Genomic DNA, 23154 nt, shown 5'->3' on the forward strand with positions numbered 1-23154 from the left:
AATTTGCCCTTGATCCTTAGTTCACCAGAATGTACTCTGGGGATCAGTGATTGCTTACATGCTACCTTTCAGCCTACTCATCAGCTTCGCAACCTCCATCTCTCTTTTGCCTGTTCCAGCAAAATATGCATGAAGTGAAAAGCCCCTCCTTTCAACCCATGTGTATTACAGGATCATCGTACCAAAGGCTGGGTACCCCTGTTTGAGGGCTGAGAAATCACCAGTCAGTACCCTCATACTGATTGCTCCTGCTATCCACGGATCGGTCAGGCCACAATTTGTGCAGTAAAACAAGAACTGCTTTTATTACAAACACATAGAACTTATATAGATCCTTAATTCTATCAACATTCCTTTAACAGAACCCAACCCCAAATCCCATCAGCTCGGGGAGTACACAGGCAATGGATAAGGTGAGGGGATTAAGGGATACAATGGGTTCCCCCTGCCTGTGTTATCCCCCCTCTAGTGAGGCTGCCGTCTGGGCCAGCACAGGCCTGTTTGCCCAGACGGCAGCCTCACTAGAGGGGGGATAACAGAGCTCCAGCCAGGTTACATGATTGTCCGTTTGAAGTGCTGGATCAGCAGCCACATTCAGTTTGACTATAACTTAAAAACATATAAAATATTACCGGGCCATGGGATCAGAAACGGGACACAGATGCACTCCATGACTCGGCTAAACCGCACAAATCCCCAACAAAGACCTCCAAAACACCCTCACACAACGAAACACTTTGTGCAAACTGCCCCCAGACAACTCCACCCAGAGTTCCACGAAAATGTCTCTGTCCGGGGCAACTCCAGTTAACCTGGCCTTGTCACAACATGCCTCTGCCTACATCAGCTACAGCGGACCAGTATTTGTCCTCCAAATATTCGGGCAGCCACCAGTGTGCAGTAAGTCAAAGAAAGGCATGTTGTGCACTATGGCGCTCCATATGTCGAACGTGAATGGTTTGTCCAGCTGCTGCAGACAGCTCAGTCTTCAACAATGACTCACAAGACTGGTAAAGGGAGGGGACTACCGTCCAGCGGAAGGTGGTGCGTCAAGGGGAGCTGTAGTAGGGAGTGAGGGCCTCTAGCAGCTGCCTGAAGGGCTTCCCCCTGAATCATGGAGAATGAAACACCTCCAACAGTGATAACCTGACCAAGCAGTCACGTCACATTATTTGACTTCAGCTTTGAATTGGCCACACTCCTCTGAAAAGACTGAGGCTTCACCAGGTCCTGGCAGCTGCTGCTGGTTGTGGGTTTGCTGTTGTCGCCAATGCCTTCAGTTTCCCCCTGAAGCAAAGCTGCACTTTGGTGTGCAGGTGTTTATTCATCCCAGAATGGGTGAGATGTCCTTTCATCTTACTCCTCCTCACTACCTTACAACACAACTAGATTGTAAGCTAGATAATTTGAAAACGAGCGAGAGTTAGGGAGCTATATGTAATTAGTAGATAATAATATCAATGAACACCACTGTGAAAAATAAAGAAAATATAGTCATGTATTTATATATATCATTCCACGATTCTTCTTGCAAGTAGGTATGGGTAATTTACATGAAAGATAAACAAATTAAAACATACATAGCGTAACATATAACGCAAAAAATAAAATAAATAATAATTTGTATACATTTTAATTTTTCTTCATTTTTTACCAGCGAGTATATAAAACATTTGGAAATGTCCATGAGAATGTGTGATTCTGGTGTGCTTGGGTTGGGTATTGCTGGCGTATAGAGTTATACTGTTATTGACCAGTGGGGGCACCGGTGACTACGGTCTGCAACTTCTCTTCTGAAATAGATCTGACCATGCCAATGCTTGCTGCCCATCCTTGCTGGAGAGTGCTGCCAGGGCTTACAGTAGTGGTAGCGCTAGGATTGGTAGTGGCTGCACTTGTAGTGGCGGTTTTATGCCATGCTTCACTATAAAATAGCTTGCAAGCCCTGCATCCTAATCTTTTAGTGAGTTCTTGGTAGCAATTGTGACTAAAACAGAATCTTACTTTGGTAGGTAGGGTGGACAAGATTTTACTAGTAGTAGATTGAGGATGGTTATTGGTGCTGCTGGGGCTGCTGCATGCGGTAGTATTTGTTCAACTTTTGATTCCAAGCAAGTATACCAGGAGTCAACCTGACTGCTACTTTTTTGTACATGCTTGCCGCTAGCTATGCCCAACTCACGCACACCAGAATCACACCTTCTCATGGACATTTCCAAAGGTTTTATATACTCGCTGGTAAAAAATGAAGAAAAAATAAACGCCAGATTTTGTCACCATTATTACATTTTTCAGCAATGAATTGAAAATAAGAAATATTTGGTGTTGTCCAGGAACCCGAGGTTTGGCTGGTAGCGTAAATGGGCAACTTAAACTACTCAGGAACAGGTTTTAAAAAACTGAAAGACAGTGGCATTGTGTACAAGCCCAGCAGATAGTTATCAATTAAAAATTATAGATGATCTGATCTGAAATACACAAAATTACAGGTTTGGCTAGTAGCATAAACGGGCAGCTGTGTTAATCAACTAAACTCTACTCAGGAACAGGTGGGAAACAACCATCAATGAGACCACAACAGCTTGCAATTATTATTTATTGTTTTATATAGTGCCATCAAATGCCGTAGCACTGTACAATGGGTAGACAGGACATAACAAGTAGTATGTAACATAATAAATTGACTAACAGAGACAACAGAGAAAACAAATCCATACTTAAGTTTAATACTTACCCAGTCAAAGGATCCACTGCCATAGCCCCAGGTAGAGAAATGTTGTCCTTATGAAGTATTCTTTGTTTTGATCCATCAAGGGTGGCTACACATATGGTTTTGGAACTTGAATCGATCCAGAAAACAAGCTTATAAATCCAGTCCACACATATGCATGTTGCTGGGCCAATATCTTTGATTATTGTGCTGCTTGTGTTGCTTGTATCTTCCAAAGATCTTCAAAAATCATATGTAGAAAAAATAAAAACAAACAAATAATTGCATTTCATAATAAAAGCAAATCCTCTGTCTCTATAAAGATACATGAATAAACATTTTTCATGTATCTGTTGGAACAGAATAAGAACCAAAAATACATGCAACAAATAGGTTACGTATGGAATTAATCCCGGAAAAAAAAAAACCAGTGCTCCAGGTATAAATGTGATGACTGACAAGGTGGAAGCACAGACGCTTTGGGGTACACACACCCCTTCATCAATGTGCACCTACAGCCACACAGGTACAGGTTATGTACAGACTTGAAGTCTAAAAACACGTGCCATCCAACAAGAAAGAACTATTTCAATATACAAAAAAGTTACCTACCGAAATATTACTCTCTTCTCTCTATCAACCAAAAATATTTCAGAGGAATTTAAAACCCCAGAAACAGCAGCCACACTTGAAATAAACGGAACATCTTCCCTCCTCTCACCATTAAGGTCCATTTTTGTGATGGTACTAGAGTTAAATACCAGAAGAAATGGTATGGAACCTGAGGAAGTGACAACATTTGTTTGTTTTTTTTTCAGTAAACATCTTACAGAAAAACCTTCACACCAAATTATTACACCATCATTGTTATTACACCACGCATTCCATTGTTAGCAAAACAAAAACTGTATATATGATGCTCTAAGATTTTTTACTTCAACATTAAAAGCAGGCGTTCAACGTTTTTCTTGAACTTTATACTAAAATTAGTATGAGGCTGCAGATAATACATAACTGTAAATGTTAATGCTGTATAAATTTTAATTACAAAGAATAGTGTATAAATAAACACCGGCAATAATACATGAGACAGAATACTACTTACCACAGTTTTCTTCATCACTCTCATCCTCACAGTCAGTGTGTCCATCACAATTCCAAGCTAACGGCACACACTTTCCATCACAACTGAATTCACTTGCGGAACAATGTGATTTTGATTCCAGATCACACCTTTCCTTTGTCTCGTCTAGGCCCCCAGAACAATCTGTTTTACCATCACACAAGACATTAACGGACAGACAGTCCAAACCGCAGAGGAACTCTTCAGGGGAACACTGCTTAGGTGAACATGCCTCCTCATCACTACCATCTGTGCAATCATCGTGCCCATTGCAGACCAACCTTGATGGAATGCACTCTCGATTATGACACTGAAATGTACCTTCAGGACAAGTACATTTCCCTAAGAAAAACACATGTGTTAGGATACATCATTAAAGAAGCATTCTGTAATATATTTGGAAGGCAGCACATAAGTACACCCACTTGCGCTACTTACGTAATTATTATTATTTATTGTTTTATATAGCTCCATCAAATTCCGTAGGGCTGTACAATGGGTGGACAGGACACAACAAGTAGTATGTAACATAACAAATTGACTTACAGAGACAACAGGTGAGGAGGGCCCTGCTCAAACAAGCTTACAGTCTAGAGTGATTTAGGGTGTATTACACAAAAGGAAAAAGTGCCGTTGTTAGGGATAGACCAGCCACACTATTACAAGTATTGCAGGAGAGGGACTAGGAAAGGTGAGCGAAAGGAATATGGGAGGGCGTTAATGTGCTATGTTGTAAGCGTCCTTAAAGAAGTGGGTCTTGAGGGCTTTTTTGAAGGAATAAATGCACGGAGAAAGGCAGATGGGCCCGGGGAGAGCATTCCAGAGGACTTGTAAGTGTGCATGAGAGCTAGAAATCAATGGAGAGGATAGAAGGAGATTATTGGAAGAGTGGAGAGACCAGTTAGGAGTGTATTTAGGGATGAGTGAGGAGATGTAGTGAGGGGAACTGTTATGAATGGCTTTGAAAGTAAGAGTAAGGATTTTGAAATGAATCCTGAAGCGCACAGGCATCCAGTGAAGAGACTGACAGAGGGGAGAGGTGTTAGTGAAGCAATAGGAGCGGAAGATAAGTCTGGCAGCAGCAGTCATGGTGGATTGCAGAGGGGTGAGACGGTTAAGAGGGAGACAAGCTAAGACAGAGTTACAATAATCAAGGCCGGGGATAATAAGGGCATGTACGAGAGCCTTAGTGGCATCCTGTGTAAGGAAGGGAGGATGCTGGCAATGTTTTTAAGATGGAGACGGCAGATTTTAGAGAATGTGGGGGTGAACGACAGATTGGAGTCAAGGGTGACAGCAAGACAGCGGGCATGAGGAGACAGGGAGATGATAGCACCATTAACATTGAGGGAAACTGATGGGGGAATCTTGGCATTGGAGGGAGGGAAGATGAGAAGTTCAGTTTTGTAGAGATTGAGTTTCAGGAAATGTGCAGACATCAAGGTAGAGAGAGAAGCGAGATCAGGAGAGGATAGATAGATCTGGGTGTCATCAGCATACAGGTGGTAGTGAAAGGCAAAGGATGCGATCAGTTTGCCAAGTGAGGAAGTGTAGAGAGAGAGAGAATAGAAGGGGTCCTATAACTGAGCCTTGGGGTACCCCCCACTGAGAGAGGGAGGGGAAGTCTTACTGGAGACGGAGACACTGAAGGTACGATCAGAGAGGTCGGAAGTGAACCAGGAGAGAGCAGTGTCACAGAGACCAAGAGCATGTAGAGTTTGAAGGAGAAGAGAGTGGTCCACAGTGTCAAAAACAGCAGAGAGCAGAGAGGTCCAGTAGGATTAGCATGGAGTAGTGGCCCTTGGATTTGGCAGTTAGTAGGTCATTAGTGACTTTAGTAAGGGCGGTCTCAGTAGAGTGTCGACAGCGAAAGCCACATTGAAGAGGGTCAAGTAGGGAGTTGGAGGCAAGAAATTTGGTTAATTGGGTATAAACAATTCTTTCAAGAAGCTTAGAGGCGAGATGAAGTAGAGAGATGGGACAGTAATTGGGTCAAGGGAGGGCTTTTTCAAGATTGGGGTAATGGTAGCATGCAACAGATCCAGTAGTGAGGAGAGGTTGAAGATGTGAGCTAGAGTAGGAATAAGAGTAGATGAAAGAGACTGGGTGAGATGGAAAGGGATTGGGTCAAGGGGGCATGTGGTTGGACAAGAGGAAAGAAGAAGAGAACATACCTCCTTTTTAGTGACAACAGAGAATTGATGTAATGTAGTGAAGGGAGAAGAGGTCAGTGGGTAGGAGGGTGTGTAGTCAGAGGGAGGGTGAGGGCAGGGCGGTGACTGTACTGATATGTCATATCTGATAGTATCGATTTTTGTATTGAAGTATGTGGCAAAATCAGAGGGATTAAGGTTAGTGGAAGGGGTAGTAGGGATAGGTCGAAGGAGGGAATTGAAAGTTCTGAAGAGTTGTTTAGGGTTATGAGATAGGGAGGAGATGAGGGAGGTGAAGTAGGTTTCTTTAGCAGGTTAGCAAGCAACAGTGAAAAGTGCAAAGAGGCAGATAGGAGAAAAGAAAGGGACACCACAGCCTTTAAAAGGATTAGATGACATTATCATGGGTGTATAAACCATAGCATGCTACTATGTCATGAAGACGTTCTAAGGCAGTAACCCAGAAAAGCACAAGTATATACATTCAAAGCGATAAATATGACCCTTGAATACGTACTGCACATTAATGGATCTTCATCTGAGCCATCCGCACAGTCAGCATGGCCATCGCATTTCCATCTCAAAGACAAACAACGTCCATCAGTGCATTGGAAACCAGAGCACACCATCTCTCGTACTACAGAAAGAATTGTATTTAAGGTTACATGGCAACTTTCACTGTATAACATTAGGTTATACTAAGAATGGTTAAGGTCCATAACTAAAATAAGTTGAGTGTGCTATTAGACTTTCACTATCCAATAGCATTACCCCTTGGGATACCCCTAACCTGCCTTTTAGATACAATCACTAAGCTGTTAGGTTGGTTATTTGCTTGCTAGTTTGGCATTGAGACACATACTTGAAAACTAAGCCCCAAACCAAGGAAGGGGAGACTTAAACATTTCAAAAGCAAGGGAAGGAAAAACATGACCAAGAAAAAAGAAAAAAAAAAGTAAATTCAGATCCCAATATGTGCAAACATAGTTAAAAGGTAGAAGAGCCTCAAGATTCTGAGTTCCCTTCCCATTAGATTTGTAGTTGTGGCAGTCTACTTAGAGAAGTAAGTGGGATCTCATTGAGGTTCTCGGGCGATATGGTTTCAGGGAATATATAGTATATGGGAGTTAATCATGCCTTCCTGGTTCAACTGGAAAAAAAAGCTGAAACCTCTTTTTTGGGGGGGCCTTGTGACCGTGTAATGCTGACATACCACACATATGTAGTATCAGTGTGGGAAGTGAAGAGAAGTGGGACAGAAATTTCTGTTTTCTTTCTTGTCCCACGTAGCCCAATGTGCAGCATCCATCCCAAAATGTGTCTGGCATGTGAAAAGGTATAGAAAAACACTACAAAATCCATCTTACCATTAGATTCTTGATTGCAGTGGGCCACATAGAAATGAAAGTAGGGTGCACCTTCCTTATTGAACTGTAAAAAATCAAACCATTTTGGTTTGCTTTTTTGTTCTCAGCAGCCCAATGTGAAGCATTTGTCCCAAAACGTGTGTCATGGGTTCCTGGAGGGGAGTGAGTGCCAGCCTCCTTCCTACAGACTATGGGCCCTGGTATGGAGTGCCACATTTCCACAAGTACCAGAGACTCTGTAGACTGTGGCGCTCAAACAGATTTGGGGGCCCCTGCATTTTGGAGGGTGTTTATGTGTGGTTTTATATAATATATATATATATATATATATATATATATATATATATATATATATATATATATATATATAAGCTTGTTTGAACAGGGCCCTCCTCATCTGTAAGTGAAATTGTTATGGTATATACTTCTTGTTATGGCTACCCATTGTACAGCACTTTATAAAACAAATAATATATATTTATCTAGGTATGATTTCAACAGAAAGCCCTGCTTCACCTGAATATTCTATACAATATGTGGGGGTAAACTAAACAAATTTATGGGAAATCACAGATGAATAAACACATAGCAAATACACAAAAAAATGCTCTGGTCCTGTAGCGTAATCTGGACCTTGTCCTGAAATGCTTAAATTATGGATTGGTTATTTATAGTCCACAAGGAGTTGGATAAACCTCACTTGTTCAACTGCAACTAACAGGTATTTTACATAACCAAAACAGCTGCAAAGATAGTCCAGATATTGTTCATCACTCACAGCATGCATCTTCATCCTCCCCATCTGGGCAATCATTGTCCCCATCACATTGCCATTGCACTGGGATACATTTGCCATCTGGACACTGGAATTGGTTCTGGAGGCATTTCCCTGATTAGACCAATAAACAATACAAGAAATAGTTACTATAAAAAAATGTGTCTGGAAGGAAAGAAGTAGACAAGGAAATAACAGGTGGTGAAATAAGATCTAAGAAATGGCACTTACCAAAGTTCATATGAAACGGTTTCCAATAAAACTGCTGCACACAGCCTGTTTGACTAAATTTATGAGAGGGAAAACATTCTGGCAATGGATCGTAGTAAAGGTGTTGTCTGTGCCAGCCAGTCATATTTTTGTAGCTCTAAAGTAATATAACATCAACTTTTCTAGCACTCAAAAGATTAAAGGAACACGTCTCAGATGATAATTTCCTTACAGAAAAGCTAACATTCGCTTGCATTTAGCAGTGCCTGTGCCGGAGAGAGAATTCTTGCACATACATTTTAAGTGTTAGTGCATTAAACAGATGATTGAGTATGGTTTGTTTTATTAAAAATATGTTCCCTGCACGTACACGGCCGATAGCAAATTCCAATTGTAAAATTAGTAATTTTTATTTAAAAGTATCTAATCACTCCTGTTAAAGTGATCACAGTAGAGACAAACTAGCGGCTCCTCATTGGACATCACTGCGTATAATCTGAGTTTTTTCAAGGAAAAATTATTGCCACTCTGCCCCCCTGATATGAATCTGTTCCCCCAGACTTACCAATGTATCCCCAGACTTGTCCCCCATGCTTCAGACTCCCTAGTGTCTAGTGGGGTCAGCCGGTGGACATCTGCGTGATGTGCGTAGACATGACCTTCATCTGCTCAGTCACAGAAGCCCCGGCGGAAGTGCCTGGTAGAGGCAGAGGTTGTCTACGCGCATCACGCAGATGTCCACCGGCTGACCCCACTAGACACTAGGGAGTCTGAAGCATGGGGGACGAGTCTGGGGATACATTGGTAAGTCTGGGGGAACAGATTCATATCAGGGGGCAGAGTGCCATATAGGGTTGGCAAATAAAAGGAAATAAAAACAAGAAATTCTCATTTTTCTCAATCATAGTTTTTATTAAATATGAAAAAAAAAATTACATGTGAATTCATATTTACAAGTAAAACTATTTTCCTATAGAGTAGTCTTAAACGATCAGCCCTGCATGTAATGCTTAAATAGGTAAAACAATTAAAAACACACTATCAATACAATTAGCGTTAGGTTTTATTATGTTGCAGATGAAAAAAATCTTATGTCAACAATAATTTGCATTGGTATATTTAAAGTTGGATTAGCCCATTGGAAAAACTGGATCCACACCATGTCCCTCAACGGGGCATATTTGGTGGCTATTAAAATGCGAGCGATTAAATCAAGGGTTTTTGCTCAGTGTGGATAATGCAGCAAAATTTTTAATCATTTTTCATTCTGCCTGCAACAGCAGACATATTTGAAAATGAGTGGCTTAATAAGAAAAGTAAAAAAATGCAGTATTTTCTGAAACCTGAATAACTTTTACTGAGGAGAAGGCTGAGGGACACTAAAAAAACAAAGGACAACATGGGAAAAGGGGGTAAAACATAAATCGGGGGGAGAAAGGGATAAAACATAAATGGGAAAAAAAGTTACTTCTATTTAACAAAAGTTTGAAACAAATAAATCAAAATAAATCACACACAAGTTTGACGTAATAGAGCTCAATAAGCCTGCAGGGAAAAAAGTCACATGTCACAAGCACAGTTAAGCGGCTTATCATCAAGGTCGCTTTAAGTCATTAAACCAAACTTACTTTCAAACTTTTTATGTATCTAGTGGAAAGGGCAATGTAATATATGTGAACCGAAGAATATATAAGCAGACGTAGTAGTTACGTTTGCCAAATCATTTTGGCAGTAATGAAGAAGTTGATCGGTTGGTCCTATAAAGTGGTAAATGATAACTACAGCTTTTAAAAGTTCTATTACAACGGCAGATACATTTTGCAACAAAAAATAATTCGAGGTGAGCTTTTTAAGTCATGTAAAACATCCACATAGCCTTGGTAAACCAAAATTAGATCACCAAGGATAAAAGGCACACGGCTCTTTATGAACAAGTTAATATAAACTTAATGTGTATATAACGCCAGGTAGGTCTACAATATTTTTTATGGACACCTTTATTAACACCGCTCCCCCCGAAAGTCACCTCTGAGATCACCCATTTCATGTCACAAAAAACGGGGGCGTTGCTGTGATTGACAACCTCCCCTACAAACCACAGCTCTACTACCACTATCAGACTTCAGTCATCTGCCTAGCGTACCCAATGACAGGGGAGGAAGGAGGTGATTCGCGCCTCATGGCTTCTGTCAATGAATGAGCCGCTGGTACCGTATGCTACAAGCACACATGGACTCACCTGAGACAGCAGTCTCCCCTTCCGCCTGCCAGGCCAATACTAGCATTGGGAGCGAGAAGAAAGCCAGAGAAAATCGTCTCTCCATCACGCCTCCCAAGATATGTCAAAACTCCGGCCGCTGGAAGGCGTGGTGGAGAATTCGGCTTCTGCGCGTCTCTGGGCGGAGTCGTCAACTGATTGGTGCGCTCGTGAACTTGACTGTCAATGAGAATAGAAGGTGCGCATGCGCGAACTACACGTGTGACTTGCGTGCAACCGAGCTGGTGCATTTCTCTTAATACGCATAGCATGGAAACGCCCCCCCCATTCACTCTACAGATGTGGAAATATGTATCAATAAACATGTGCGTGTCCCCTACTACCCCAGGGTGCGTGATCTAAAAAGAAGCCCACGTGCCTCTGTGTCATTTATATTTTTACCTGCACAACACAGTAGGAATGCAGTGAATTTTTAGCTGGGTGATGTGGGGGCCCAGATATAATCTATATGGTGTTTAGGTTCCAGGGATTCTCCAGCCTGCAGCCCCAAAAGCATGCAGCTATGAATGTGGTGGGGTGCCTGCATGAGGGTTAGGGTTGTGTGTGTCTGCGTGCATTATGAATACTTGATTCTCTGGTAAGACCAAGCCCTTGAATAGGGAGATATCAGATAAAGAGAAACGGGAGAGATTGGATTTGAACCTTGGGTTGGCTGGTGATACTGTATTAACTCGATTTTAAGACGACCCACCGAATATTACTTTAGGAAAAAAAAGCCTGAATGTAAGACTACCCTATAGGAAAGACGTTTTACTAGAAATGCATCGTTTTTATTTCCTTTTATTTGCCAACCAGCCCCGAGTTATGCTCATCTGCCCCAGGTTTGCCACTCTGCCCCCCCCCCAATATGCCTTACACCCCCCCCCATAAGCCACTTTGCCCCCCCAGAGTTACCAATGCATCCCCAGACTGGGCCCCTGTTCTCCAGACTCCCTGGTGTCTAGAGGGGCATCCAGCGGATGTCTGTGCGATCCACATAGACGACCTCTGTTGCTGCCGGCACTTCTATGACCGAGCGCTGGAAGGTCATGTCACAACATTGCTCCGTCATAGAAGCCCCGGCGGCAGTGCCAAGCAGCAGCAGAGGTTGGCTGCGGGCATTGCAGAGAGGAGGATCCAGGTCCCCTGGATATGCATTATACAGGGCCAGCCAAGCTCTTCCCACAGCAGAAGGTCACTGTGGTTGCACATTCATAATGTATAAATGAAAAAGCTGAAACACAACACACTCCCCCGGAAGGCATTAAACTTAAAAGAAACCTGCCATCAAAAACTGACAACAGCTTATCCAATAATATACTTTATGTAACAACAGCTTTAAATTAAAATATATTAAAAAAAAACAACTATTGTACATAAGCCTTGGTCTCCCAACTTGGTACATATATCCATTCATGTATGTTACTGCAAACTGTATAGTCGGGACAGTCACGATAAATTTACTTATGTTACTTTGTCATTTCACCTGTACTATGTAATGTACCATGATTGGAATGTAATAACTATAACTAAATGAACTAAACTAATTTGGCATATCTGCCCTGGAGCCTGAACTGACCACCCAGCCTGTAAGGCAAACCTATTTTTATCTGATGCTTGAACTGTCCCATCTCAAACATCATCGCTCAGTAGAATCTGCATGCAGCTTTGAAGTTAGAGGCTGGGTCCTCCTGCTTACAGATTGGGTGGGGTGCACCAAAAGGACATGGGATTCTTGGATCGTTGGAGCATTTTATCGCACTCCTGTCCTAACAGAGGCTGAAATATGAAAGCAATTAATAGAGGAGAAACTTCAGTTTTTATTTCAGGTAATGGATTATATTTACAATAAATTGCCATCAATAACCTATTTTTAATTGTTGTTTTTAACAACTTTGGTAACTCTTTTATAGATATGGTTCATCCCTAGACAACTGTAGTTCCGGAGGTGGGGTTCCAGGAGTCACTGGCTTTTTTGTGGATGCTGTAACTGCTGTGTCAGCACTGCAAATAAAAAGAAAACCCCCCAAAAATAAAGTTGAGTAAAATATTTGACAAGTAATTTCCAGTGTATTTTAAATATTTCAGCACATGTAAAAGGATACCCAATTTATTTTAGGTACAGAAGGCAATCCACACCACTCATTTTAAAGCATTTTAACAGTAAATGAAAAAATAATCCCACGCAGTCCCGCAAGGCAGGCTTCTCGCTGCTCCCTTACAGTGTCTCCTCTCTTGCTCCGGCCAGGAACAAAACGGAGTCACGTGATGTCACCTGGGCGGAGCAAGAGAAGAGACACTGTGAGGGAGCAGCGAGAAGGCAGTCGTGCGGGACTGCGTGGGAACTCTGCAGTTCAGGTAAGGAGGTGGGTGTTATTGGCCACATTGCGGGAGCGGGCAAAAAAAATAAAAAAATAAATCAGCGGGAGCGGGATTAAAAAAGCCGTCCCGTGCAGGGCTCTACCACGGATCTTAAATCTTAATAAAAGACTCTTGATTTGTTTCTGACAAAAAAAAAAACCTTGTCTTATAAACACGGTATTACTGTACCTCACTGATAGATCCATGAATAAATCTCAACAAATGTAACTATGCGTTATACATATTATCAAGCTCTTTTTAAAGGCAGAATCTCACTGGAATTAGTCCTCCATTATGCATGATGAAGCTTGGGAAGTTGAAGCTATCCCTCTTCAGTAAATTCTTGTTTTGTAAAACTATTAACTACTGAACAGATCACCAGGATGATTAGTGCTCATTGAAGTGAGAAATGTTTAATATCATGGACACATAATAAAAAAAGTTAAAATGCTAGCATAAACAATTACTTTAAGCTACTGACCTGGCTGGAGAACCTCCAGGACTTAGAACCTTGTAAGGAGACATTATAACAGTAGGGGGGCCAGTTTGTCTGCGGCCATCTCGTGTGTGGTAGTAGTTGTCTGCCAACTTGTGACTGGGTCCAACTGGTAGAGTTGGGGGTGGCTGGGTTCTAAGAGTAACCAGATGTTATTTATTTGACATATTAACTAAAATTCTCATTTTCTTTCAAAACCAAAACGTTTCCATATTCTAAATTTAAAAAGGGACACTATCTGGCCACATATTTTGTGGCTGTGACACTCACACCGGCATATATACAACGTGCAAGGTAAAGCCCTGGCAGATGTATAGACCTCACAAAGGAGAGAGAAAAAAAAATAGTTCATATACAACCAGTCCTGTGTCTTGGTTGGGCTAAATCAGCGGCTACCAAGTGCTTTGGCATACATTGCATTTGCAATGCACTAGAGATTTTGGGACGCCGTCGGGCAGAGTGGTTCTCTGTGTGGGTCCTAGTGCAGCACAATTGTGAAAGTGGTGTTAGGCAAGTAGAAACATTAATAGTCCTATATAGAGCCAGGCACTAGAAATAGATATTATTGTATTTGTTAGAATTGGCAACGTCATGAGAGACAGAGAATTCTATTAGGTTTCTCCTATATAAAAACTAATTTTTGGAATATGAAAACATTACTAAAACTAGGACAAGAAAAATTAAAGCTACATATGGTTTTCAATTGGTTTGGAAGAATATATATTTTCATTCTATCCTATTTCCAGAAATACCTTTTATAGATGGCTTTAAAGTATCCCATATATTTTTCAGAGAAACAGTATGTGTGTTTCAAGTTGCAGACTACTTTATGGTTTCTACAGCTTAATCAGATCATATGTTATAATGTTTTATTATTTACATTGTCCTTTAAGTGGGAACCACGTCACTGCATTTAAAGCAAGAACAGAAATGTAAAGGTGGTTGCAAAGTTTAAACAAATCATCAATTACATATATAACAATGTAAATTCAATAATGCTAATTGTTTGTTAAAATAAAGACACACAAGAAGAAGAAAAGAAAAAACCTGAAGTACTCCGCACCTCTTTGCGATTTCAGTATAACGCAGCTGTAATTTAGTTTGAAGATTATGCTGCCGGATAAAACACAGTGAAAGTTAGCATTATATACTAACATCCTCATACTTCAGTTTAAGAAAAAATAAATAAAATATATATATCTTATACACACACAGGAAAACAAAGGATGCTAAAAGTCACATTCATGTAGGAGCTATTTTCATGATTCTGCACAGTTCCAGTGCATTACGATTATATATATATATATATATATATAATCATCCAGTCCCTCTGATCTGCACCTAGTAAAACACACGAATATTAAACAAAAATATATTTTTTATGCTACATAATAACTAATACCACTACCATCCAAAAAAAACTCTCACCCGTCAGAGTGTCATTTAACGGAAGCTTTAACTTTCATAAACTATAACATATCAATTTAACATATTACCCCAGAAGCCCAATTCCGTAACCTCTGGATGAATTTAGTTGCAGTCGCCATGTTTCCTTGTCAAGGACAGGGGAGGTGCTGCGGTGAAACTGAGGCTGTCATGGGCTTTATGGGTTTTACACAACAACGTTAAACAAACGTGACCGACACCAACATGCCAAATAACATATCACTAGAACCCTATAAAATACCGAGAATTCAATTTATGCCCACAAAGTTACAATTATTTGCGAAATCTGTTTCGGAGGTTTTTAGGTGCCAGGCTCAAATATGGCTGATGGTGTATACTTCCAAGCGTCAAAATGGCTACAAAGTGCTTCCTACTCTCCGCCCTTTTCCTGGACGTTAAAGGGCCGCCTTCCAGAGTCTATAAAAGGTGGCGCCTAAACCACGTGACCCCTCTTCTGACTCCAGCAGCCACAATGGAAGCCAGCCGCGTGCAGCCCATCAAGCTTGCTCGGGTAAATTCCTAGTTAGGCGGTTTGAGGGGAGGTCAGAACGCAATGGTTGATAGGATTGAGCGGAGGGAGTGTGGAGCCCCAAGTATGTGTTTGCTGGGCATTGCTTTTATCGGACTGATGGAGCAAGCGATAGGAATGGTGCATGGTTCCCGTTCCGGGCCTGGCAGCGTGGATTGCTGTACGCTCTATACGTTTATCTTCTGCGTGGCTCTTTTGGGAATGTCTCTACTTACCATCAGTAGGGTTATCGCCCTCGCGACTGAGCTTTAGTTACATTTCCCCTTTTAGTAACTTGCAATGATAAATAACCTGCTTTTTGTTAAATTGCGCGTACACATCATAGCTAAAGTAAGAGCGTTTGGGTAGGGCCCTCATCCCCTGGTTCTTGAGTCGAATTGTATACTACTTATGTCCTGTTTACTCCTTGTACAGCGCCGCGGAATATAATGGCGGTATATAAAACATAATTATGCAGTAGATTCGTTGGCACAAGTAAAGATGTGTTGTACACTGCGCATCACTTAAGCTTATGAAACGCTCCATTTAATCGGTAAAGTAGCTTTCCTGGCTAATCTGGGAATAAATTAAAACAATCCTTTATGGTGTAAACGAAACAAAATGCTATAGATGTTACATAGTTTGGCCAACTCAGATTGAGCCCAAATAGGCCTCTTGAGCTCTGGACGTATATCTGATTTTCTTTGTTGGCTCCATAAGTTACTTTCACAAGAGGCTACTTAAGTATATTCAAGTAACTATTTTTTTATTTGAAACGCAAACATACGTTTACAGATGTTGCCCATTGACTACTTTTGGTGTTGCATTTGCAGACCTGTTCTGCTCTTTACTGTGGCAGTAACATTTTTATTTTTCAAATACTCTATTAAAATGAAGGTTTGCATAGTGGTCTTTACGTCACACTATTTTGGTTTTTGATACTTGGTCATCTAATGTACGAGAGTCATTATTTACCATACTATGCTGTTGGATAACTTTTGTTCATAGTATTTTATTTATTTATTTAGGTAACAAAAGTCCTTGGAAGAACAGGATCTCAGGGACAATGTACCCAGGTGAGGATCATTTTGAGTATCTAAATATCAGATGTGATTATTAATACATTTAAAGTGATGTATGTGTGAAGTAAAACACACACACTTAATTAGATCATAATGGTGCAATCATGACTCGGCAGTGAAGTTGATTCTGAGCTAGCAGCAAACTATTAGCGTTTGTTAAAAATGTTGTCTGTGCAGTGTGTTAAAATTATATTTAACTCCAAGGAAATTAATAAATATCTGGTTAAAGTGCTGGAAAATGGGAAGGAGATGGGTGATTTTAGGAAAAGGTCACCCCATCAGTGTAACTATAAGGTACTAATGAGGTCTTTGCAGAGAATCTTCACCTCACAGAGTCTGGAACAATAGGGCACTTATTAAAACTAAAGCAGCCAAGTGTCCAACAAAGTACAGACTTAATGGTTAGCGCGTAAAGCTGGGATGTAGTAAGTATTGATGTGATGACTGCAGGTACTGTGGTGGCTATACAGAATAAACTACATTGGCTTTTTGCTTGCTAGTTTACCTGCGACTGATGCCTACCTCTTACATGCATTGGATGGGTGCCAATCGCGTATGTTTTAAAAGGGCACTCCAGCTATCGTGCACATTTTTAGTGCGCATAATAGCTGGGTGGTCCGTTTCAATTTTTGTGGTGGGGGTATGCAGAAATGCATATGTCCAGCTATTTTCTATCTCCCTCTACCTGATATCACTATATGGAAAAATATTAAGGCACCTGACCATTACACCAACAGGGACTTTGACATTGTTTTCTAAATACACTGGGTCACATTCATGCTGGCATAGAAAAGGGCCTTCCCCAAACTTCCCACAAAGCTGGAAGCATAGCATTGTCCAAAATGTCTTGGTATGCTGAAGCATTAAGATTTTCCTTCACTGGCAGCAAGGGGCCCAGCCCAAGCCATGATTTCAATAATTGGGAGGCATGCCCCAATACTCTTGTCCATATAGTGGTGCACAAAGCAAGGTCAATGAAGAGATGGTTGAGTGTGGTATGAAATAACTTGACTGGCCCGCAGAGAGCCCTGACCTCAACCACAACGAATACCTTTGGGGTGAACTGGAACAGAGATTGCGAGCCAGGCCTTCTTGTCCAGCATGAGTTTAGGAAAGTAACTCTGGTCTACTTTGTCAATCTTCTGAGATGCTTCACACTAAACTTATTTCCTACATTGATCAGTTGAATTAATTTGACATACGGCATTATTGTATGTAATCTTGTCTAGGGTTGCATTTTTTAAGGCACAGAAACGTAAGTAGTCTTTAACCTTTAACCCATGTCACCAAAGGATTAAAAACAGTTTACACTGCATTTTTTTCTACATATATCATGTACATTTCAGGTACAGTATGGGATTGTGACTGTTCTTAGAACTGAAACCGCAAAATCTTAGATATTCTTTTGACTTCTCTTACAGGTCCGTGTAGAATTCATGGATGACAGCAACCGTTCCATCATTCGAAATGTGAAGGGACCCGTGCGAGAGGGAGATGTGCTAACTCTGTTGGAATCTGAGCGTGAAGCTAGGAGATTACGCTAAATTGATTGGTAATCACCGGCACTTTTACTCTAAACACCCTGCGCTGCACATAAATGCATATGGTAGCATAAACATTCACCATCATCAACCCCCACACACACGCGTGTGAAGGCCAAAGCACCAGCTGACAAGTGTGTTCCGCGTGCTCTCACAATGTATGTGCAGAAAGTGCTTCTGTTCACACCATTGGGAGAGCTTTCCTGACAAAGGGGATAGCGCACTGCAGTTTTTGTATTTAGCTGTATAAAAGAGAAAAAAAAAAAAAACTTGGGAATTTTAGCTTTTGATTTAGACAACATAACTGAATTGTCGCAAGTAAATCTGTTCTGAGTCTGTACCTGGCAGAAGCGAAAGCAAATCTTGCGAGACATTGTCTCCGACAGATCTACTTCTGAAATTTGTAGTTTCTGCCCGTTTTTAAAATGGCTCATTATAGGGGATCTTACTGAACAGCATATCTGCATCTTCCCCACAAGGACAACTGTGCTGTTGTCTTCCCTGTCTATTTATATTCTCAAGTGATGTGATAAACCCACCTTTATCAGTGTGCTATGAAAGCAATTTAATGGTATCTTGTCTGAATCTTTGACTATACCTACCCTATCAAACCGCTGGTTGTAATAAACACCTTTTAAATATCAGTAACTGCCAGAAGAAAACACTGCCTTTCCAAGTTCGTGTCCTGAAACATTTACTAGGTCTTGCCCCTCAGTTTACTAGTACATAAACAGGTCTTTGAGTCCCACTGTTACTGTGCGCATATATTCATAACATCACTATTTTTTATTTTTTACTACAGATCCTTTGCTTTGACATGCCGGCTATTGAACAGACTGGAGATTCCCAAGGGAGAACTAACATCTTGTTTCTCTGACTGTAAAATAAAACATTTATAAACAGACTTGTTTTCTGTAGTTTCAGTTGGGTAAAATATTTTAGTTGAGGGTAGCTGGTTTAATATAGAACAAACTGATACTTTTGCCCATATAATGAATGGGTGCCTGACCTTCACACCTATGAGCTTGTTGGGCATCCCTTTTTCAAACCAAAGGTATTAATAGAAAGTTGTTGATTCACCCTAGAGGTGTTTGATGGAGTTGGGGTTCTGCAGGCTCCCTCAAGTTCATCTGCGCCAAACTTGTCAGTGTTTTTATGAACCACAGGGGCTTAGTCATGCTTGCCCATACTTGTGCCACAAAGGTGGATGCATACAACTGTTTAAAGTATGCTCGTATGATATAGCGCCTTGGCAATGTAGGATGTAATATTACCTCATCAGGAACTACCCCTAGGAGACTGACAACCTAATATGTCCTGTTGTTCATTGGACAGCCTAGCTTTGTGGTTACTGATCAATGCCCGTGTAAGCACCAATTACATTAGAATACAGCCATTCTCTGCTCTGTGTTGGTCCTAATAATGGCAGACAACGTTAAATCTAGAGGTACCCACATGCTCTAGCCAGACCCTCCTGAAACCTCTGAGCAGATGACATCTTAAGGGGTTCCATCCAGTTACAAGAGGGAAAAGTAGGTGCCCAAGCAACTTGTGCACCTCTTTCTACAAAAAATGAAACACTTAACCTCCAATGCAAAGTTCAGCAATAAAGGAAAGTAGATAAATAAGCATTTTGCTGCTTTAATAAAAGAAAAACTCTAATGCAGGTTGATTATTCTACTTGGCGTGTTGCACATAAATCAGTATGTTTTTTGTCTTGTTTTAGTGGGACCAAATTAGTGGAAAAGGTGAAATTAGTCTTTTTTCCCACATAAATGAGACTATAAAATAATAAAGAGAAAACTAGCTGTCCTTTAAAAAAAATAATGTATTTGTGTGAGTGATAAAATGGAAGGAAAGTGCTGTAAAATGAATGTGCCTTAAATAACCCTAAAATGGATCACCCCTTAACCCTTTTAAAATAGTCAAACTTTATAATACAGGCATGGGCGTAGGAACTGGGGGGGGACAGACCCCCCCAGTAACTCATGCGGGGGGGGGACCAGAAACACCGCAGGAGGGGAGAGAGGGGTGCCGTCTCCTCTGTCGTTGTCGCCGCTTGCCTCAGCACTGCCCTGACTGCAGTGGTGGGAGCGTGAGGCGCTTCACGCTGAGCGCCGGCATATGATGTCATGCTGGCGCTCAGCAGTGAAGCCGCGTATATCGCGGCGGGGCAGAGGCCTCGTGCTCCCACCACAGGACTGCAGCGTAAGTGAACTACAAAGGGCACTAGGGAGAAGGTAGCTAGTGAGAAGGGGGGGTAGGGAGATGGTAGCTAGCGAGAAGGGGGTGGTAGGGAGAGGGTAGCTAGCGAGAAGAGGGCGGTAGGGAGAGGGTAGCTAGCGAGAAGGGAGGGTAGATAGTAAGAAAGTGTGAGAAGGGGGAGGGGGTAGATGGTGTGAGAGATGGGGACAAAGTGGGGATCTGATGGGGGGAAATGCTGCCCCCCCCAGATTTTTAGGGGCTGCTACGCCCATGAATACAGGGTGAGCTAAAACGAATTAAAGTGACACCAACAACAAAGAAAATGCTCATGTGATAATATAAATAAGTCTTCTATCCCAAATCGGATGTTTCAACAGCCCTAAAAGAGAAGAAAAAATATATAACAGTGCAACCTGTGTATGTAAATGCATTCAGGAAATTCAAGGAATCTCACTCGCATGGAGTAGACTATTAAGGGCTCATATATAATGCATCCTGAGGGCTAATGTTGCAGCTTGCAGGTGAAAGACTGAACAATTCCCATAAAAGATCAGTATTCATCCAAAATAAAAATATTAAAATAAGAATATGCTTACAAAACAGAGTGATGAGCACACCTCACGACTGACACATACCGCTTCAAAATAATTCATCCGTCGCATGTGGTTCCGTAAACAACACCTGCAGAATCCGCTAGATCTCTCTTCCACTTCCTGGTACATAAGCAGGACAGCGTTTCGCTTGCCTATCAGGCTTTCGTGTGCAATGTCTCTTCGCTATTAATGCCCTTTATGTTCTATTAAGTCACCTGTTTCGCTTAACTTCTGATGTTTCTACTTAATTAGATACATTCTATGGCGGTGCATATATATATATATATATATATATATATATATATATATATATATTTACTCTAAAAATATATATAACCTTTAGAAAAATATTAAATTTAATGTACAAAAATAAGTGAGTAATAATATATCAGTAAAAATTGTATAACTATATAAATCAAATTAATTAAAAAATGCAGGTGTCCATGCCCTTAATAAAAGTGGTTGCTGCCATAGAATGTAGCCAATAGATATCCTCCCAAAACAAGATAAATTCATGAAACAATTATTTATATTTGCATTGGTACAAATTAAATGTTATAGGGCACTATTGTTTAAACACTGCACAAAACTCTTGAAATGTCTTAAAAAAACATTCTCATGCATCCAGATTGTAACATCAAATAATGTTAAAAAAATACATATATTAAATATAATGGTCTCACTTCACAAATATATATCCATATACATTTTGGTGACACATATTTTTGAATTTATTACACAATTGGTGCTTATACTTAGACAATAGTGCCCTAGATTAATTATAGTAAATATATAGATTTGTTTTTGTAAATTTGGGATATATACGGTATTTGTTATGTGAGACGATTGTAATATTTAATATATACGTTTATGTTATATTTCTGTTGAAATATGGAATAATTTTAAAGATTCCTCGGATTTGGGATAGAAGACTTATCATTTTGGTGCTGGTGTCACTTTCATTTGTTTTAGCTCCCCCTGTATTGATTATTTAGTTTTACTATTTATGTGAGTAAAAATAGAAAAGGGGAGTCATGGTTCAAACATAAATGCTAAAATTACCAAGAATGCTGTGGTCACTTAGGAGGATAAACCCCATCTGTCAGGTTAACATAACGTGAGTTAGCCCTCGCTAGAACTAAGGGGCCTAGCTCGAGCAAATACAGTACATCTTACTGATGTCGGCGATGTTACGGTTATAACGATACATATATAATAACTTTGCAGAACCAGGCAATCGGGCATTGTTATTGTATTGGTGTATCAGTGCCCGCGCCAAGTACCAGTAAAAGCAAAGTATCTGGAGTAAGGCAGCAATGGCTTTTGCTGACAGTGGGCAGTCCAGGCGGACGTTAGTTCTGTGCGTCAGCAGGAAGATGTCGGTGCCGCTGCAAAAAAGTCAGGGCGTGTACAGGTCCTAACTAAGGGGCATCCACCTTTTTGTGTATGTACCTCTACGTCCATAGGGACATGAAGTGGTTAATGGTTTATTTTACTCTTTTTTTCTGTGCGTTTTAATTAAATAAAGAATGTTGAAATTAGTGATGCGCAACTCGTAGAAAGGGATCTCAAAATGTATGATGAAATGTCATCTACGGTGTTAGTGACAGCGCCGTTGTTATTCCTTCGATAGCTCAGCTGGTAGAGCGGAGGACTGTAGAGGAAACTCAGTAATCCTTAGGTCGCTGGTTCGATTCCGGCTCGAAGGACGTACCTTTTTATTTTTATGCTTTGTTTATAGTATAAGATTTTATGTGATATAAGAAATTATTTACTTATATCCAGACATATAATTATGTAAAATATCACTAGTATGTAATGTTTAAACATTTTATATATAGTGTAATGTGCACATGAAAATAATCGTTTCTGTTATAGTCACATCAACACGTAGCATATTGGTTTTAAAAATAACAGATGCACAAGGGAATAGATCGTGTATACCCACACTGCACTCCTTGTATATTATTATTTTTTAACGACAATTTTGTCACAGTTGTGATTATTTTATAGCGAATACAGAAGTAAAACTAATGGTACCTTGATTTTTTTTTACATTTTCATTAAGAAGTAATAACTTGTTTATAAGAAAATTGTGTTGCTCTAATTTAATCAATATCATTTGTGAGTGCACCTCTTAAGTTTGGGAAATACATTCTGAAACCACAAGTCAACACATTTTTACCACTAGATGGCAGCACACAGCTATAAAAAGCTAAGGATTTCTGTGGTCTGGACTCGGAGTAACAGCTTCACCAGTGACTGTAAACCCTGTACTACTACTATTTACAACAAAGTGTATTGTAGGTCAGAATAAGCAGTGCACC

At 40.6% G+C, this 23154-nt stretch overlaps 3 protein-coding genes and 1 non-coding gene across 5 annotated transcripts in view; 2 read left to right on the forward strand and 2 right to left on the reverse strand.

Moving 5' to 3' along the window:
* CD320 (CD320 molecule) overlaps window positions 1–10737 on the reverse strand; it is a 25342-nt gene extending 14605 nt beyond the window's left edge. For both annotated transcript variants that reach the window (XR_008354032.1, XM_053463762.1), the window contains exons 1-6: window positions 10578–10737; window positions 8132–8242; window positions 6504–6623; window positions 3816–4175; window positions 3323–3491; window positions 2735–2950 (exon numbers count right to left, since the gene is read on the reverse strand). Coding sequence is in view for 1 of the 2 variants with exons in the window: in XM_053463762.1 (XP_053319737.1) it covers window positions 2735–2950; window positions 3323–3491; window positions 3816–4175; window positions 6504–6623; window positions 8132–8242; window positions 10578–10662 (1061 nt within the window). In the remaining variant the exon portion in view is untranslated. The remainder of the gene's footprint in view (window positions 1–2734; window positions 2951–3322; window positions 3492–3815; window positions 4176–6503; window positions 6624–8131; window positions 8243–10577) is intronic.
* Window positions 10738–12395: 1658 nt separating this feature from the next.
* NDUFA7 (NADH:ubiquinone oxidoreductase subunit A7) lies at window positions 12396–15076 on the reverse strand. The gene is made up of 4 exons (XM_053463844.1): window positions 14949–15076; window positions 14516–14565; window positions 13438–13587; window positions 12396–12599 (listed from the first exon to the last, which is right to left on the reverse strand). Exons 1-4 carry the CDS (start codon window positions 14997–14999, stop codon window positions 12503–12505), a joined length of 348 nt encoding a protein of 115 aa, XP_053319819.1. The 5' UTR covers window positions 15000–15076; the 3' UTR covers window positions 12396–12502.
* Window positions 15077–15315: 239 nt separating this feature from the next.
* Window positions 15316–18933, forward strand: RPS28 (ribosomal protein S28). Its single transcript, XM_053463874.1, has 4 exons — window positions 15316–15409; window positions 16435–16482; window positions 17910–18040; window positions 18832–18933. Exons 1-3 carry the CDS (start codon window positions 15371–15373, stop codon window positions 18030–18032), a joined length of 210 nt encoding a protein of 69 aa, XP_053319849.1. The 5' UTR covers window positions 15316–15370; the 3' UTR covers window positions 18033–18040; window positions 18832–18933.
* A 3517-nt stretch (window positions 18934–22450) lies between these two features.
* Window positions 22451–22536, forward strand: TRNAY-GUA (transfer RNA tyrosine (anticodon GUA)). Its single transcript is given in 2 exon segments — window positions 22451–22487; window positions 22501–22536. It is a non-coding gene; the product is annotated as a tRNA-Tyr (tRNA).
* The last annotated feature ends 618 nt before the right edge of the window (window positions 22537–23154 follow it).

Source organism: Spea bombifrons, chromosome 1 (assembly GCF_027358695.1).
Source record: "Spea bombifrons isolate aSpeBom1 chromosome 1, aSpeBom1.2.pri, whole genome shotgun sequence".
NCBI classification, from domain to species: domain Eukaryota; kingdom Metazoa; phylum Chordata; class Amphibia; order Anura; family Pelobatidae; genus Spea; species Spea bombifrons.

Excerpts from the sequence above, each read along its gene's own strand:
- NDUFA7 (XM_053463844.1), bottom strand. The coding sequence starts at position 14,999 with ATGGCGACTGCAACTAAATTCATCCAGAGGTTACGGAATTGGGCTTCT. Across the intron at positions 13,588-14,515 it reads TATACTGAAATCGCAAAGAG|AACCCAGCCACCCCCAACTC; the intron begins GTGCGGAGTACT and ends GGTTACTCTTAG. Across the intron at positions 12,600-13,437 it reads CCTGGAGGTTCTCCAGCCAG|TGCTGACACAGCAGTTACAG; the intron begins GTCAGTAGCTTA and ends TTTTATTTGCAG.
- RPS28 (XM_053463874.1), top strand. The coding sequence starts at position 15,371 with ATGGAAGCCAGCCGCGTGCAGCCCATCAAGCTTGCTCGG. Across the intron at positions 15,410-16,434 it reads AGCCCATCAAGCTTGCTCGG|GTAACAAAAGTCCTTGGAAG; the intron begins GTAAATTCCTAG and ends TTATTTATTTAG. Across the intron at positions 16,483-17,909 it reads CTCAGGGACAATGTACCCAG|GTCCGTGTAGAATTCATGGA; the intron begins GTGAGGATCATT and ends CTTCTCTTACAG.